The following is a 17,091-nucleotide window of genomic DNA, read 5'->3' as shown; positions in this document are numbered from 1 at the left end:
AAAATTAGAGTTACGATATAATGAAACATAGATGTATGATAGAAACGTCACCTTGCTCGGGCAGAGTCATAGTCCAGAACCAGCTTGGCTAACTGCCGCCTCTGTTTCAGGATGTTAGGAATGTCCACCTGACAAATCAATAGGATTAGGTATGCATCGATATTAAAATCCTGGCCCAGATTGATAATTATGATCATATGTCTGATAACCAATGAATGGCTGGAAATTAGCATGCATAGTCCGTACCTCTGCTAGCTGATTGAGGGGGTCTAAGATCTCCTTCTCAATGATCACCTCGTGCTGCATTAGCTCAGATGCCAGTCTGTTCTCGGCATCTCCGCACATCTCCATCATTTTTCTGCGCAGAAGATACTGAATATAAACTACCATCAAAGTTTGAGGTTGTATGATTTACCAGGTTGGTAAGATTTTTGAAATAAGTCTCTTATTATCAAGGATGCATTTTTTGAAATCAAAAATACAGTAAAACCGAATATTGTGAAATATTATTATTATTTAAAATAAGTGTTTTCTGTTTTAATACATTTTGACATATAATTCACTTCAGTGATGGCAAAGCTGAATTTTCAGCAGTCAATACTCCAGTCTTCAGAAATCATTCCAACGGGCCGTTTACACTACACCGTTATCAACTAAAAACGTAGACTTTTCGTGAGTTTTGGCCGTTCATTTACACGACAACAGCGTTTTGGTGGCCTCAAAACACTTTGACAACGATCATTTTGACAACGTTGACGTCTGTACACGAAAAACGTTTCCATTTTTAGTACATCTTTGCCATGTAAATGTACCCTACATTTTTTTATTATTATGAATGTTGAAAACAGTTGTGCTGCTTAATATTTTTCTTTAAAATTTACTGATGAATAGAAAGTTCAAACGAACAGCATTTATTTGAAATAGAAATAAAATGTCTTTAATGTCACTTTTTATCAGTTTAATGCATCCTTGCTGAATGAAAGTATTAATTTCCTAAAATCTTACTGACCCCAAACTTTTGAAATTAAAAAGTGCACTGACACAATAACACATGTACAAAACCTCTAATATACCGGCACTTGTGGTGATTTTTTGAAATGTGTGACTCAGCAATAGAGACCTTATGCACAGCAGAGCCATCTTTGATTTTTAATGGGAATAAAAGTGAGGCTGTGAGGGATAGACATACATCTCTTCAGAGGGTTGTACTGTTATTTAAAGGGATGGTTCGGAGTAAAATCAACCTAGGGTCCTTTGCACCATGACCTCGAGCCAAACACCCCCCCAGAAGCTTTTTTCCCTTGGTTGAACATTATTAAAGTTAGAGCTTATGTAGAGAAATCAGCCGGATGGCTTAGTGCAGGCGCTAATGGATCCAAGGATGCATCTGGTAAATTACCCCACTAATAATGCCCAGAATGGTACCAAACTTCTACAGTAGAACAAATAGGTTCTGTACTCATAAAACGAGGCATTGGAAAGTTTGTAAGTACGTCAGGAGTTTATTTAAATAACACTTGCCTGACGGCTCATGCTACTGCTAACCCGGACGTCGAGGTCACTTCAGTGATTTGGGAAAAGCACGTAAAAGTCCTGTCAGAAAACGATGCATAAGGATGTAGTGTAACGACAAATGATTATTTTTTCCGAAGTGTTAACAACTTAGTGTTAACTAATAATTGTTGCAAACTGGTACTACCAACAAAATATTAGTGCATTCCTGGAACTGGGCGTCGTTACACTACATCCTTATGCATCGCTTTCTGACAGGACTTTTACGTGCTTTTCCCAAATCACTGAAGTGACCTCGACGTCCGGGTTAGCAGTAGCATGAGCCGTCAGGCAAGTGTTATTTAAATAAACTCCTGACGTACTTACAAACTTTCCAATGCCTCGTTTTATGAGTACAGAACCTATTTGTTCTACTGTAGGAGTTTGGTACCATTCTGGGCATTATTAGTGGGGTCACTTACGAGATACATCCTTGGATCCATTAGCGCCTGCACTAAGCCATCCGGCTGATTTCTCTAAATAAGCTCTAACTTTAATAATGTTCAACCAAGGGAAAAAAGACATCACGAGCAGTGGAAAACTATAAGTGATCTAGGAGCTTTATACAGCTTTTTACAGAGGATGCCATTGAAAACATATTAAGTCTATCCCTCACAGCCTCACTTTCATACCGGTCATGGCGCTGCTCTGAATGTCTATAGTGTTCTTTTGTACAATTATCTCATTTGTATTATCCAATTAGTTTTTCCATTAACAATCTAAACAATAAAGAACCAGATTTAAGAGGAAATCAATTTAAATCTATTTAAATGTTGATGTTGTCCAATTACCCAATCAGAGACTCCTCCCCCAGCTGGCTCCCACCATCCTGCATGGCCTGTGACAGCGCTGTTAGTGGAAGCTTTTTCTATGACAGAAACACAGAGAGTTTGTGATACATTACACATAAAATATAAAGTGAAGGCTGATATTTTGTGCAGTCATAAGCACTGTTATGCCCTTACATGTCTCTTCTCAGCATCAGTGCCTATCTGCCCCTGCAAACACGCAGTCATTCTTTTGTGCGTGTTGTGCGAAACGACTCGCACCGACTCCATACGCCGCTCAATCTGTGCAGGATAAAACAAGACATCAATAACAACCCACAATTCATATTGAGCCGTGGCTACTGCTCAATGCAAAGTCTGCTTGCATTGTGGTGAAAGTAAACAGCCTGTAAAAAGTGCCTACGGCATGTTATGTAATAAAGCAATGGATGCCTCTGTGAGATGAAACTCATAGCCTTCACTAGACATTTAACCTTACAGCCTTGGAGTTTGTGTCAATTAACAAGTGTTGCTGATAGGAAGGACTTAAAAGAAATTTTTTGCATAGTCTTGGGGGTGTGGTAAGGTCAAACTCGATTTATTACACCACTCCCTTAGGAGGCATGAAAAAGATATGTTATGTTACAGAAAGAAGATAAGTATGACTCATCTGCCCTATTGGGACGCCTAAGATTTAGATGCGTGAGCTCAACACTTGGATGCCATAAATAGAAAATACAGATGCAGGCCAGACCCTCTTTTATATAAAAAAGGGGTGCTAACGATGATGGACCCTTTTCACATTTCCAGGTTCTGAGAAGAAGTCATCGTCATGGGTAAACTTCTATAGCCGTGAATGGGAGATGACAGCAAATATAATTTTTGCATTTGCTCTAAAAAGAAAAAAGAAAATAAATTTGGAAAAACATTTCCACGACTTTTCAAAAAATACAGAGAGAAAGATGTCAAATTTGCCATCACTCTCTCAGCTGTTGTATTAGAAAGGTAACATAACACAAAGTATAGTATTGTAAATGTGCTATAATTTTTTTTTAAACGAAAATATTAAAAACTTTACTAGATTTGATGATAGAAACGCATCATCACAGTCCATGAAAAGGGTCTATAGATTAAAGTAAAAAGAGAAAAAAAATAAGAGAAAAAAGACAAAAGGTCTATCATGAGGGAATGACTACAATCCCATGAAGCACTGCAAATGGTGTAATAAAAATAAACATAACTGACAATATAAAACTACTGATTTATAGTCATTAGTTGTGCAAGTATAAACTATAAATAATAAATTTTAATTATACAGCAAAATATTCATGCAAACATATGATTTGATTACATTATTCACAATGCTTCATGGGAGTGATAGGGTGGTGTCATGATAATCTGATTGGTGGATATCTCTTCAGGATATTTATCAGTTTTTTTATCTGGAATTTGTCGATTTTTTTTTAATGTTGAAGTTGAAAGTTGCTTTAGCAGAAGCCTTTTCCATTCCACTGATAAAAGCTAAATGCAGTAAAGACAAGTCATTCTAAACCAATAAATACATCTGCAGCAAAAAGTATTTTGCAAATATTACTACAGGTAAAATGAAATGGCTTGATATGATTGTTTGACCCCCTGCCAGTGTACAAAGCATTTACAATTGTGTCTGTTAGAACGAATTGACGACTTTATGAACTGCTCCAACATTTATAAACTGATAAATCATATTAATAATGTATAACTCTTAAGACCTGACAAAATGTGAAATGATCAAAGTACAATGTTCGGTTGTATTGATTTTGGATTTGACTGGCATTTACTTTTAAATTCATTATTTAGGCTGCTTATACAATCTACCCGCAATAAGTTCAGAAAAAAAAAGTGCGGGTGTCATCTGGTAAGTTTTGTCAGAGCAGAGGTCCACTCGCTCCACTGTCTAAGACTTTGAAAAATAACGTCATGACAGACGTGTCAGCTTTTGATGCGAGCAGGGTGGGCCTGCTCGAACACATGTCAGCCCTAAAAACAACCATGAAAAGAATGTTACTTCAGAACTGTGAGAGCGGTATGACTGAACAAACAGTGAGGATCCGAATGAGAGAGAAAAATCTGACTCATGTTCCAAAAACAGCCCAGTTCAGGAATTCCACAGGCTGGGAGAGGAGATAAGCACCTCCTCACACTTCTCTGCCTCCTTTACGTCATAACATTCCCTCACAGCCGTCCCGACGCAGCTGGGTCAAGCGTACATTCCGCTCAGGCGTCTCCGGCATGAGAACCCCATGAGAAGGGGAATCACTGACTGTTATTGTCCGGGCTTTTTCTACTGAGGGAGATCCTGTTGGAGGGGAGTTGTTTGGATTATCTGGTGTGAGAGGTCTTTAAATGTTTGCCTGTTGCCATCACAGACAAAAACTGGCAAGCGAACGGCAGACTAAACACAGAAACAATAAGCTTTTTTTTCTAATGGAACATTTTATACAATGTTCAGAAAACGGGGAAACACCACTATAATACTGATTAGTCATTGGCGAAATGAAAACCGCAGGCACGTCCTGTTCGGACAAGCGATTAGGGAAAAACTGGACGCTGTTCAAATTGGAAGGGAGCCACTATCTAGGCGCTCAAGATTGTCAAAAATGTCCCCAGAATGCATCTGTGAGTGGCACGAGCGTAGAAGCCCTGAAGTAACATGGGTGTCCAGACAGCTGAGAATGGGGTGATGGGAAACCGCTGTGATCCTCCCTGAGCTCCATGCAGAACCCAGAATAAAAACGTGTGCGCCACGGGGGGGGGTGTCAGAATAATTTTTGCTTGATGCGTCCAAACATCTCAGAGATAATTTTAGCCGCAGCCGGCTAAGAGCGAAAAACAAGCTGTCAAAAAAGCTAGCGGACACAATATCGGTGGAAGTTCAGATAATGAATCACGTTCCTAGATTTCTACAAGGTTGTTTTGGCACAATTTCCATAGCAACAAAACTTTGTACAATTTCACTGGGGACAGTTTCACATATAAAGAGACCAAAAGACTCAACGTGACGCAAACCATTATGCTGACCGTTCAAGAAGAGAACATTCTGTCTAATGTGACAAAAATAAATGGCATGGAATGTATTTGCTTGACATAAAGGAGTTCACCTTTCCCAAGCCAGTGACTCACTAGTTTCCCACCATTTAATGTAAGATGGATAAGAGCCAAAGAACAGGAGAGAGATGGAAAGGAAAGCAGTCACCTGTAACAGGTCATCACTGAGGACCTCTGTTTTCTCCGCTCTGTAAAAGAAGTCAACAGATCATTAGAAACGAATCCCATATTTATTTAAAGACACAGTTTGGCCAAAGTTTTGTGACAGTACAGACCCTTTCCAAAAAATTTGAATATCATGGAAAAGTTTATTTATTTCCATAATTCCATTCAAAACGTTAAACTTCCATAGATTATAGATTCAGGGCCCACAACTTAAACGATTTCAAGTATTTAGTTGTTTATTTGTACATAATTTGGGCTTCCAGCTCATAAAACCCACGAAAACAGGATTTCAAAAAATTAGAATATTACATGAAATCACACAGTAATTACACGGTGATACCATGGTCATTGAACCAGGTTTTGGTTCTTTTGGCAGTGTGGGCAGGTGCAAATCCTGCTGGAAAATGAAGTCAGCATCTCCATAAAGCTTGTCTGCTGAAGGAAGCATGAAGTGCTGTGAAAATGTCCTGGTAGACGGCTGCGTTGAGTGGACAGCGCAGTGGACCAACACCAGCCGATGACATGGCTCCCCAAACCAACACAGACTGTGGAAACTTCACACTGGACTTCAAGCATCTTGGATTGTGTGCCTCTCCATTCTTCCTCCAGACTCTGGGACCTTGGTTTCCAAATGAGATGCAAAATTTGCTCTCATCAGAAAAGAGGACTTTGGTCCACTGTGCTTTATTAAATCCAGAGTCAACGCAGCCGTCTACCAGGACATTTCCAGAGCACTTCATGCTTCCTTCATTTTCCAGCAGGATTTGCACCTGCCCACACTGCCAAAATAACCAAAACCTGGTTCAATGACCACGGTATCACTGTGCAATTTCTGTGTGATTTCATGTAATATTCTAATTTTTTGAAATCCTGTTTTCGTGGGTTTTATGAGCTGGAAGCCCAAATTATGTACAAATAAACAACTAAATACTTGAAATCGTTTAAGTTGTGGGCCCTGAATCTATAATCTATGGAAGTTTAACGTTTTGAATGGAATTATGGAAATAAATAAACTTTTCCATGATATTCTAATTTTTTGGAAAGGGTCTGTATATTAATGCTATAATTACTATAATTGTTATTTTTAAATAAAAATAATAAACAATTTCACTCTAATAAAATTACAATACTAATATTTAAGGCTGTTTTAATTTCTTTATTTTTAAACATTAAACCATTAAGCTTTTATTTTGGTGGAAAAACACAACAAGCCCTTAAAGGCCCACTGAAGTGCCATTAAACGCGCAGCATTATTCAATGTGTTGACGTAAATTCCACTGAAACAGGAAAACATGGATGGGACATAGAGCAGCTCGTCCCCTTTTTTAAAATATCCAATAGCGTTTAGTTTATTTCATAGCTCGGCAAGAGCCGTTGAGCTCGGTAAAGCCACAGTTTCCTCCTAATCTCCTCCATATCGCTTTAAAACCCAGCATTCTGTGCAGAATTCAAATGGGTCCAATACGTTTTGTGGTCTGCGCCGACTTTACACATAGGCCTATGATCCACTCTGTGCTATCATCACTCATTCGCCCAAATGGAAAGCATATTTACACTGTCTGAACCATTCCCTATCCCCTACATAGTGCACTGTGCCATTTACTATGTAGAAAATAGTAAATGTGTGAACATGTGACCGAATTTTAGCCGCAGCTTCAGCGTTTATTTATAGTGTAGGGGGCGGGACGCTTCAGATTCTAGAGAACATTTGATTGGACAGAAAAAGTGCAGAGTGATGTCATCAAAATCACTGATCCATATTGGCTGAGAGACTAAGGTTTGAATGCTTATATCTTCTAAATGAGAATATTATCATTGTTTTGGAGCACACTAGCTTATAGATAACAGTAAGGCTGACATATTCATCCTAAAAGACAAAACACTTCACTGACATGGAAAAATGGTTGAAACATCTTGCATTCCCAAATGCACGTTTATGTGATACAAACTCAGAGCAGATGTAGAGATGAGTTTGTATGGAGAAACACTTACTGCAAATCGAGCCATTCTGAGACATTGAAAGCAAGTTAGTGCGCAAACATTAGGAGTAGTGGGTAGTAGGGATGTCCCGATCAGGTTTTTTTGCCCTCGAGTCCGAGTCCGAGTCATTTGATTTTGAGTATCTGCCGATACCGAGTCACGATCCGATACTTAATACATAAAAAAAGAATAAAGAAGAGCGAAAAAACAGATCCAGGATGTTCCTTATTTTTTATTTAATTCACCTTATTTTAACATACAACAACTCTGTTAACAAACAGAGCACTTCTGTGAGGTAGCTTGAACAATCAAGTAATACATCAATTCTTCACTTTTGGACTTTAGTGCAACAGTAAATATAAAAAAAGTCTAATATATAAACAAATAGCACCTCAACTTAAAATACCCGGCAGGCATGTAAACAAATAAAAAATAAAAGTGCTACAGTGTTTGCAAAGCCAGTAATGTGCTTTTAGGAACTGCACTCCTAACTCTTACGCCGGTTTCACACTGCACTGTTAGCAGAGCGTATTTTTTTCGCCGACCATGTTAACAGATTAAACCAGGCTTTAGAGCATTCACACCGCACGCAGAGGTGGCGCGGCAGTGCGTAGCAGAGCAGAAGTGCCGCGATCGTTTCGGCGCCGAGTCTATTTTTGCTGCGCCGCTTTTGCTGAATTAAAGTGACAATACATTGATCATGGCCAAAATACACCGCAGTTTTATCCAAAAAGTGCATTGATGATATCTATTGTGTTTTAAACAGTCAATCAAATGACCAACAGCAATTTAAAAAGAAAACAAATGTCCAAAAACAAACTTGTTGCCAGAACAATAAAAACAAAGATGAACCAAAAGTTATATGAAATTATTAATAAAATAAGCTTCTTGACAAGTCTTTTTTCTTAAATGTATTTGAAAACGAAAAAAAGCAATGCCAACTTATCCATTATAGAGTAGGCTACTCTGTCTGTAGCCTACACAACCCGCGGTTCAGCCGCGCGTGACAAACGCTGCCAGTGTGAAAGCAAAACGCGCGTGTCCTGCTCCTGCTCACCATACGCACTGCTCCTGTGGCATAACTCTGTGCCACTGCATAACTATAGATGTGTTAAAAAATAATGAGAATATATATACATATATATCCGAGTCCTGATCGGGAGGTAACGTCCGATTCCGATCGAGTCTGAAAACACGTGATCGGGCCCGATTTCCGATCACGTGATCGGATCGGGACATCCCTAGTGGGTAGTGAACACACACACACACACACACACACACACAAGGAGCAGTGGGCAGCCATTTTTGCTGTGGCGCCTGGGGAGTGATTGGGGGTTAGGTGCCTCGCTCAAGTCGTTTCCTGCCAGTATTGAGACTTGAACAACCAACCTTCAGGTAACCAGTCTGACTCTCTAACCATTAGTCATGACTGCCCCTAAACCTGATCCAACACACCCGTCTGTAATTATCAAGTGCTCCTGAAGATCTTAATTAGCTGGTTCAGTTGTTTGATCAGGGTTGGAGCTGAACTCTGTAGGAAGGTAGATCTCCAGGAGCAGGATTGGGCACCTCTGCTGTAAAGTGTAGACTAGTAATGGCCAAGTCTAGGAGTAGCCAACAGCTGACAATCTGTCTGATGAAACCAGCTGTCCGAAATGGCATTTACTTTCCCAGGGAATTTTAGCAGTCCACTGCTGGCCTTGTGAACAAATAGTTAAGGCCCTATTAATAGTAAACTAACTTTGACCATGGCACTCTATCTGAGACAGAGAGAATGTGAGAAGACAACATCAGCTCAGTTCACACACACAAACATCCATCACACTACTGTTTCAGAACAATGACTCGAAGACAGGTTGTGTGACCTCACCTAGAAATAGTCCTCCTTAATTATCTTTTAACTGTTTTGTCAGTGTTAGTTACCTGAGTGTTTGCTACCGTAGATCAGATCAGAAAGGATATCACTGTGTATGTTCAATCAAACATACTGAAGTATGCGGGAAAAACAGTGATAACAGGTGGATGTTTATGATCCGAATGGATTTATGATCCTACAAGTTCACATCAACATAAAAACTATCATACAATAATTTGTGACAATAAAAAACTGCTGAAATGTTTCCCGTGTGTGTCGAGTTAGGCCTGTTTCTGAGTCTGAACCTTCTGTTGTGGCAACGTAATATTCGAAAGCATGGAGGATGTCATGTTACACAATAGTGTAAGCTCGTCTGTCATAACCTAGAGTATTAGATTCACTGTACAATCCTAATTGTTCTCCAAGAGGAAGACAGTTATCATGCAATTGTTTACAGCTAAGACCTTATTTTGCCAGTGTCTTGGCAGTAACTTACCATAAATATCAAGTTTCCTTAAATTATAACAATTATATAATTATAAACATATAATAAAGCAAATGTAAATTATAAAGGTTTGTTTCCTTTAATTATAACAAATTAATTTCAATACTACTGATTGTAATGGAACAATAACATAATTGGTTAATTGTAAAAGTTACCATTTACATTATATAGCCTACCATTCAAAAGTTTGGGATTGCTAAGATTTTTTTATGTTTTTGAAAGACGTCTCTTATGCGGACCACGGATGCATTTATTTGATCAAAAATACACAGTAATATTGTGAAATATGATTACAATTTAAAATAACTGCTTTCTGTTTTAATATATTTTAAAATGATGGCAAAGCTGAATATTTAGCATCACTACTCAGTTTCACACGATCCTTCAGATTTCATTCTAATATGCTGATTTGGTGCTCAAGAAACATTTCTTATTATCAATGTTTAAAAAATTGTTGTGCTGCTTAATAATTTAGGCTAGTGGAAGCAGTCAAACACACCCTTGCTAAATAAATGTATTAATTTCTTTAAAAAAAATCTTACAGTGGTTATGTATAAGATGTTTATGTTACATTTTATGTTGTTTTATGTGAGTTAATGTTTATTGCATTATTTATTGTCATTGTCGTATATTATACACTAGCCGGTTCTAATCATGAATGCTCATGCCCAAAGCCAATGAGTTGTATTTCTTTTTATGATTATTAATTGTATTTTGTTTCAATTATTCTAAAATCTCCAGATGTAAAAGCATGCCTTTTGTCATTTATATTATTTACTATCACATCTGTTACCAGAGCTGGCTTGAGAGTAAAATGTGGTCATTTTAAGACTTTTCGTTTTATTTTTGTTATCAAAAAAAGTAATAAAACAATTATTGCCATTGTATTTATTGAGGAGCAATAAAGCAGAGACGATCAGCATTAGCTTAATTGAGCCTGACTAATGTGGTTAAAGCACAACACAGAGTCTGATTCTGTAGAGTTTCATGTCTTCCTTTAGTCTGCCATGTTACCCACAAATCTCAGCCCCAGTTCCTCCTCCTGCCAAAACTGCACAGTTGTAACCTCGTGGCAGTGGAGGACAGCTGCTTTCAATTAACACAGGAGGGTGAGAAAAAAGGCCTACAAGACTTCAACCAATCCAGATTGAACTCTAAACATCTTGAGTGTGTCTGAATCAAACTCTTGACGTCACATGTAAAGAAGAACTGAAAGTAAAAGGTTTCCAGAGCTCAGCAAAAAGGATTTCTCTGCACGCCTATAGTCTACCAATTGATCAAAATACAGTAAAAACAGTAGTGAGGCTACTTAAAACGTAAAAAAATCTTGCATACAATTCATTGTTTGTATTCAATCCATTGTGCGTTTTTTTTGGGGTTTTTTTCAGGAATATTAGCCTAAATCTGTTTTTGTGCAAGTGAAAGGAGAAAAGATACTGTTGCAGAAAACAGCATCTGTCTGTTGTCTATATTTTCCTCTTGTTGTATTTACTCTTTTAATCTTGTTGTATGAACTTAAATTAATTTAGTCAAGAGACTACTAAAAAAAATGGTGTCATTTCCTACTAGATAAAGTTTTGCCATGTCTAAGAAAGAACATGTTGTCAGGTTAACTATACGTTTAATTTTTGTCCTGTCAATTAAATTGCCATCATTATAATTTTAGCTAATTAGACTCTACAGTTACGTCCAATTAAAGTTAAATACCTGTGTTCATTTAAATTAAAACCACTTTTTACATAGTAACAAAAAATATTACTTATGTAGTTTTAAGTGTGAGGTTTAATGCATATATTTATACTAAGTGCACATGCCTAAACACAGTCACCACTCTTCTGCATAATAGAAACCACAAAATTCAAAAACATTACAGATAGTCCTCTAAGTTTCTAAGATAATTGAACATTAAACACTAACATTGACTAACAACATCTTTCCATTTACTGAAAAACACATAAAATAACACTTTAATCCCTAAATTTACCCTCCAATTGCAAAGCATGCTGGGAACTACAGATCCACTGCCCAGTTAGTTGTCAACAAAAATGATTCATGTTTTCACACAAATTAATTAAGTAAACTTCAGTTTTAAATATATTAGGTTGATTGAACAGTTAAAATAAGTTGTAACAAAATGTTAAAAATCATGTTACTTTAGCTTATTTCAATTAATTACATTAAACAAGAGGCAAAAGTTCTTTTTTTGTGTGTGTGTGTTTTGTAGGGTTACCATCATGGTGAGGAGTGGAGCATGAGCTTGGTTTGATAACAGATGTGTGAAATGTTCTATATTGCCATAATCTTTCAGCAATGTCTATGCTATGCTAATGTTATCAAAGCATTGTGTTACCAACTAGCAAGTAAGCATTTATTGAATTAGCTAAAGCTAGCCAACTGTTTTAAGTTGAGATGATAACTTTAAGGTAAATGTATTAAAACGTATGAATACAAAATAAAAAAACTAGAAAAAAGCCAGTTCTGCTTACTTCAAATGAGAATTTCTTAACATACAAATTTTGATGTAGGCTAACTGATTACCTCAACTTTTTTGAGTTTTGCCAACTTGTTTGGGTGCAGAAATCTCTCAGATCTCCTTAAAATTTCTTCATTTGTGTTCGGAAGATGAGGGAAAGTCTTTGAGGGTGAGTAAATGGTTACAGAGTTTTTGGGTGAACTAACCCTTTAATGGCGAAGATGTTGCTGTGTACGATCACCATGAAAATTCATTGCAACGGCCACTAGGCAGCGAATTCCGACAGTCGTGCCTGAATGTCGTGTGCAGCGGAAAGGCGGCTTTACACCAAAACATCTTAAACGTGCTTTGTGGAGCTTCTTTGCTTTTTGGTGTATCAAAGTCGAAACTGTTGACGTCATTTGTAAGTTGTAAGAACTCCACAACATAGAACTTGAGCAGTCTTCACATCCCAATGTTTTCTCAAGAATGTCATGATGAGGCTCCAGCAGTTTAAATGTTTAAAAAATGTACTTTAAACAAAGTCATGTAATTTCAACAAAATTAATTTCGATAAAAAAATGCAGTGCTTGATTTGGTTTATTTGCTCACGGTCATGCGCCGTCTTATGAGCTTAGGAGAAAATACAGTACTTTTTCCTCCTCTAACACAAAGTATGTCTTTTAAAACTCTAATATTATTATAATTTAAGTAAGAAATTCTAATTAAATTTTCCAGCCATTTTGACAGCCCTACCTTGGCAAGCATAAGAGAATTCTTTTAAAAACATTCAAAAAGAGGCTAGTGCTAGTGTAGCTTAAGTGTAGCTAGTAGGCTAGTGTAACGCAAAATTTTGACTCTGGGTTTTTATTTTACTTTTGTTTCTCATTAACAATTTTGTATACACGGTGCCATTTATTAAATAATATGAAACCATTAAAGCCAGTCATTGTCTATTGCCTTGTAAACACAAATATTTTACATGTGGATAAAAGAGATTCAGCTGGAATTCTCATCTCTTCCTGAATTTATTTTGCGAACAATAAATCACTTCAGTGTGATGCAGAAAGCAGACAAGAAAGCGGTTGAGGGTCAGACGGACCAAAGGAAAAGGGGGTTGTTGAAGTGGCTGGGCGCAGGGCTCAGCTGGTCCCACGGTTCCTGTGATTGTGCGGAGGCAGTACACTGTGTTCGGCATGCAACCCCTCAAAGGAAATCTTTCCTTATTCTTTTTTAAACAGGAAGTCGTACTGAGGAAGCTTCATTTCTATGAATGAAATCAAAGAATCAACTCTGTGGCAGATCCAGCAATGATCTGCGGTTTAAACTGTGTAATGCAAGATTCTATCTGACGATCTAAACTGCACGCTTGTGCATAACACCGTCCCAAGGCACATTAGTGCCACGTTACCTCGCAATTTATCAGAAGACTAGAACCACCTGTCAGTTTGCTGATGATGCACATCTATTGTCTGCTCAGGCTTTTCACTGGCCTCGGGTGCTGTTTGTTTCAGCAAAGAGGAAAAGCAAGATTGTAGTCATTAAAGTAAAAGCATGGCTGTTTTGATCGCCTGTTACAGAAATCAAGCAGTTAATGCAGAGATTTCTACGGTGGATAGGACACCATATCTACTCTTAATCATCTTTGATTTTTTAAATAAAAATCTGTTGACTTCAGTATGTTATGCTCAGCTCATACCAGGAATGGACAAAGTGCTTCAGGCCAATCACTCGCCATGTGTTCATTCGCTGAATAGAACAGAGATAATGTAAGATAAAGTATAATTTTATGGTTGATGGATATTCTTTTTCCCCTTCAGGACATAAGGAAGTCCACAAAAAGCCTAAATTCAATCTGTTCAGCATTTAAAGCAATCGTGTCTCTTCAGAAAATTTGGACTAAACCACTCAATTCATATGGAACAGTTTTACGATCTCTTTATGGACTTTTTAAAGCATCAAAGTGGTAGTTGGACTGTCAAAGAAGGGACAGAAGGGACTCTTCATTTGTGTTCCGCAGATAAACGAAAGTCGACATGAGGGTGAGACAATTAAATGATGACAATTTAATTTTTGGGTGAACTATCCCATTTTAGGCGCATCTCTTGCACTAACGGTGATACTCGCAGAGATGTGTCCTCTGAGCCAGGTAGTGTTTTACCTACACTAACTTACATTTCTGACCGCTTTTTCTTTTTGCGCCTCCAGTAAAGGAGTGGAACAGCAAGAGCCTTTATCCTCCAAACATTCACCATGGAGGAATGAATAAATGACAATAAACAGCTGTGCATTTATAGGATAAATGGCCGCCAATAAATTTAGAGGGAATATGGAGACAACATTAAAACAATTATGTGAGAATAAAAGTATTAAATTAATAATTTATTACTTATCAATAACTGTGCATTTTTAAAAGTATCAAATGTTTCTAAAAGTTAAACAAAAAAGTAACACATTTCACCTCTGGCGAACTGGTTGGATTTCGAATTTGATTGGAATATACACTGGGAATACATCACATCCGGTCGGAGTGTCGCATACGGTGTTGTCGACCAAGTCAAAAAAAAACGAACGCATCCAAAGCTCAAATAGGATATGAAAATTGCGCAGGTGGTCGGGACCCCACGCAGTCCCAGTGCGACTCTCCATTGGAAATTAATGACTTCCAGTCCATCGACCGTCGTTTGTCGTTTGCAGTCCACTATTTCCAACACTCGCATACGATTGTCGCATTTTGTCCCCTAGTGCACAGAACTTTCACACTGCTCCTGAAGCAACCATTATGCTTATTCACCATGATGAAATAAATGAATAATACATTTATGAATATATCCAAACAAATAACCCTCAATATAGCTGAAAGAAAAACATAGGTTTTCTAGGGCTAATCAACGCAAATAACGATTTAATAATTATAAAATTATAATTTATGCCATAATTATTCATAACTGCCATTTTACAGAAAGTGTTTAAAGAATAAAGTTTTATTGGAAAAATTCTGGTAATTCTCACCCCGCACTCAAAATTTTGGTTAGAATACATCATCACATCTGGTCAGGCGGCCACATATGATCTAGCCGCAGAAGTTCAAATATTTCAATGCATCTGAAGTTCAAATCTGATCCACAATCTCTGTATACGTAATCTCATGCAGCTCCTGTACTACTCTGCATTGGTAATGAATGGCTTCCGATCTGACGCTTGTCATTTGTCAGAGATAGTGGAAAGGAGGCTTAAGTAAGATCGTCTCCGACTCTGAGTCCCCACTCTTTTCCGATTTTAATTCATTGAACGTTCAAAAATTCAGCATGCATTTGAAGTAGAAATCTTTTATAACATTATAAATGTCTTTACAGTCACTTTTTGGTCAATTAAATGTATCGTTGCTGAATAAAAGTATTAATATCTTTTTTTAAAAAAAGGAAAAAAAAGAATGGTAGTATATGTCTACCCTTGCTGTTCCTTTCCAAAATAAAAAAGGGAAGATTACAGGTCAGGTGGACTATACCTCATCTTATCAAATACTGCTGAAGTGTTTATGACCTGCCAACAGACTGAACACTACAGAGCGTCATACTTCTATCAAATGCCAGGTCAAATGCCATACCTAACACAACAGCTCATTTAGCTCATGGGCATATGAAAAGTTATATTTGAGGCCCAGTCACAGACATCCATAGCTGTGAATATTACTGATGTAATTGGCTTTGCCTGATGCTTGATATCTGAATTAAGTTTAAAAGTATAATTTCACACCTCAGATTTTATGAAAACACACTGGGCTGTTTTGTGGCGGTGGACGAACGGCCTTCTTTATAGAAGATAGTCATTTTCTGAGGTGACTGAGATGGCTGTAAAGTTCCTGCCAGGTATTCCAAACTGCAACAATTATAAATCACCTCTGAAAGGGAAAGGCCTCGCCCCCAGTTGGGCTTAGTGTGTGTGAACACCAGTAAACTGTTAGCTACTGACATTTCTCTTCTCATACGGCTCTATTGTCATCAGGCTAGCAAAGTCTCTGGTGGCTGATCGAATTGCACACATTTAAAGGGAATGAGGCTGAGGACATGGATGCCAAAGGTCAGGTTAACCACCAGTTAAATGAGCATAGCTAGGTAGGTGCATTCCTCCCTGTAAATGTGCTATGATATGTAAAAAAAGATGTGTTGTTATCTCTAAAACTATCTAATCGAGCGAGATTACTGACAGGAATTCTCAGATATGAATGTTACATGATATCTACCTACAGTTGCGATAGTCTTTTCTTCCGTATTGTGACGGATATCAGAGTGAAACAGCCTCTTGAACAAGACGAAATGTAGGGTGGGATTGATTTTGTCCACCGGGAATTGATTGGATCATTATCGTGAATCGTGAACTCATGTGAGTGACAGGTTGTCCCGCTCCCACACCAGTAAACACATCAGAGAAGAGATGTTACTGCAAGAGGGAGGGATCAGGGGAAGTCATTTTGTTTAAAGATTACAAGGGCACATGAATTAAAAGAATAATAATAAATAATTGATAATAAATACTGCAATTTTCCATAAAAAATAAGAACTGTTTGGGGGGGGGTTCACAGCAGTAACACCTCCCTGAGAGACCTGTGATCCTCATCTGCCCTGCATGTTGAGAATCAGGCCCATTTACCCTCAAGCAGCCTGAGCAGAATGAAGAATGCAGTTTGAGGCTTTATCAACAGTCAGAGGAGTCAGAAGTGATGACCATG

At 37.8% G+C, this 17,091-nt stretch overlaps 1 protein-coding gene across 2 annotated transcripts in view; it reads right to left on the bottom strand.

Annotated features, from left to right (window-relative positions):
- arhgap17a (Rho GTPase activating protein 17a) overlaps positions 1–17,091 on the bottom strand; it is a 32,174-nt gene that overhangs the window by 13,113 nt on the left and 1,970 nt on the right. For both annotated transcript variants that reach the window (XM_084134740.1, XM_084134741.1), the window contains exons 2-6: positions 5,554–5,593; positions 2,517–2,621; positions 2,343–2,419; positions 247–358; positions 52–128 (exon numbers count right to left, since the gene is read on the bottom strand). In XM_084134740.1, the coding sequence (XP_083990866.1) occupies positions 52–128; positions 247–358; positions 2,343–2,419; positions 2,517–2,621; positions 5,554–5,593 (411 nt within the window). The remainder of the gene's footprint in view (positions 1–51; positions 129–246; positions 359–2,342; positions 2,420–2,516; positions 2,622–5,553; positions 5,594–17,091) is intronic.

The sequence above is a fragment of the Abramis brama genome (assembly GCF_963993115.1).
Source record: "Abramis brama genome assembly, chromosome: 14".
Taxonomy (NCBI): domain Eukaryota; kingdom Metazoa; phylum Chordata; class Actinopteri; order Cypriniformes; family Leuciscidae; genus Abramis; species Abramis brama.
The sequence above is the reverse complement of the archived record's forward strand: the minus strand, read 5'-3'. Positions and strand labels throughout refer to the sequence as shown.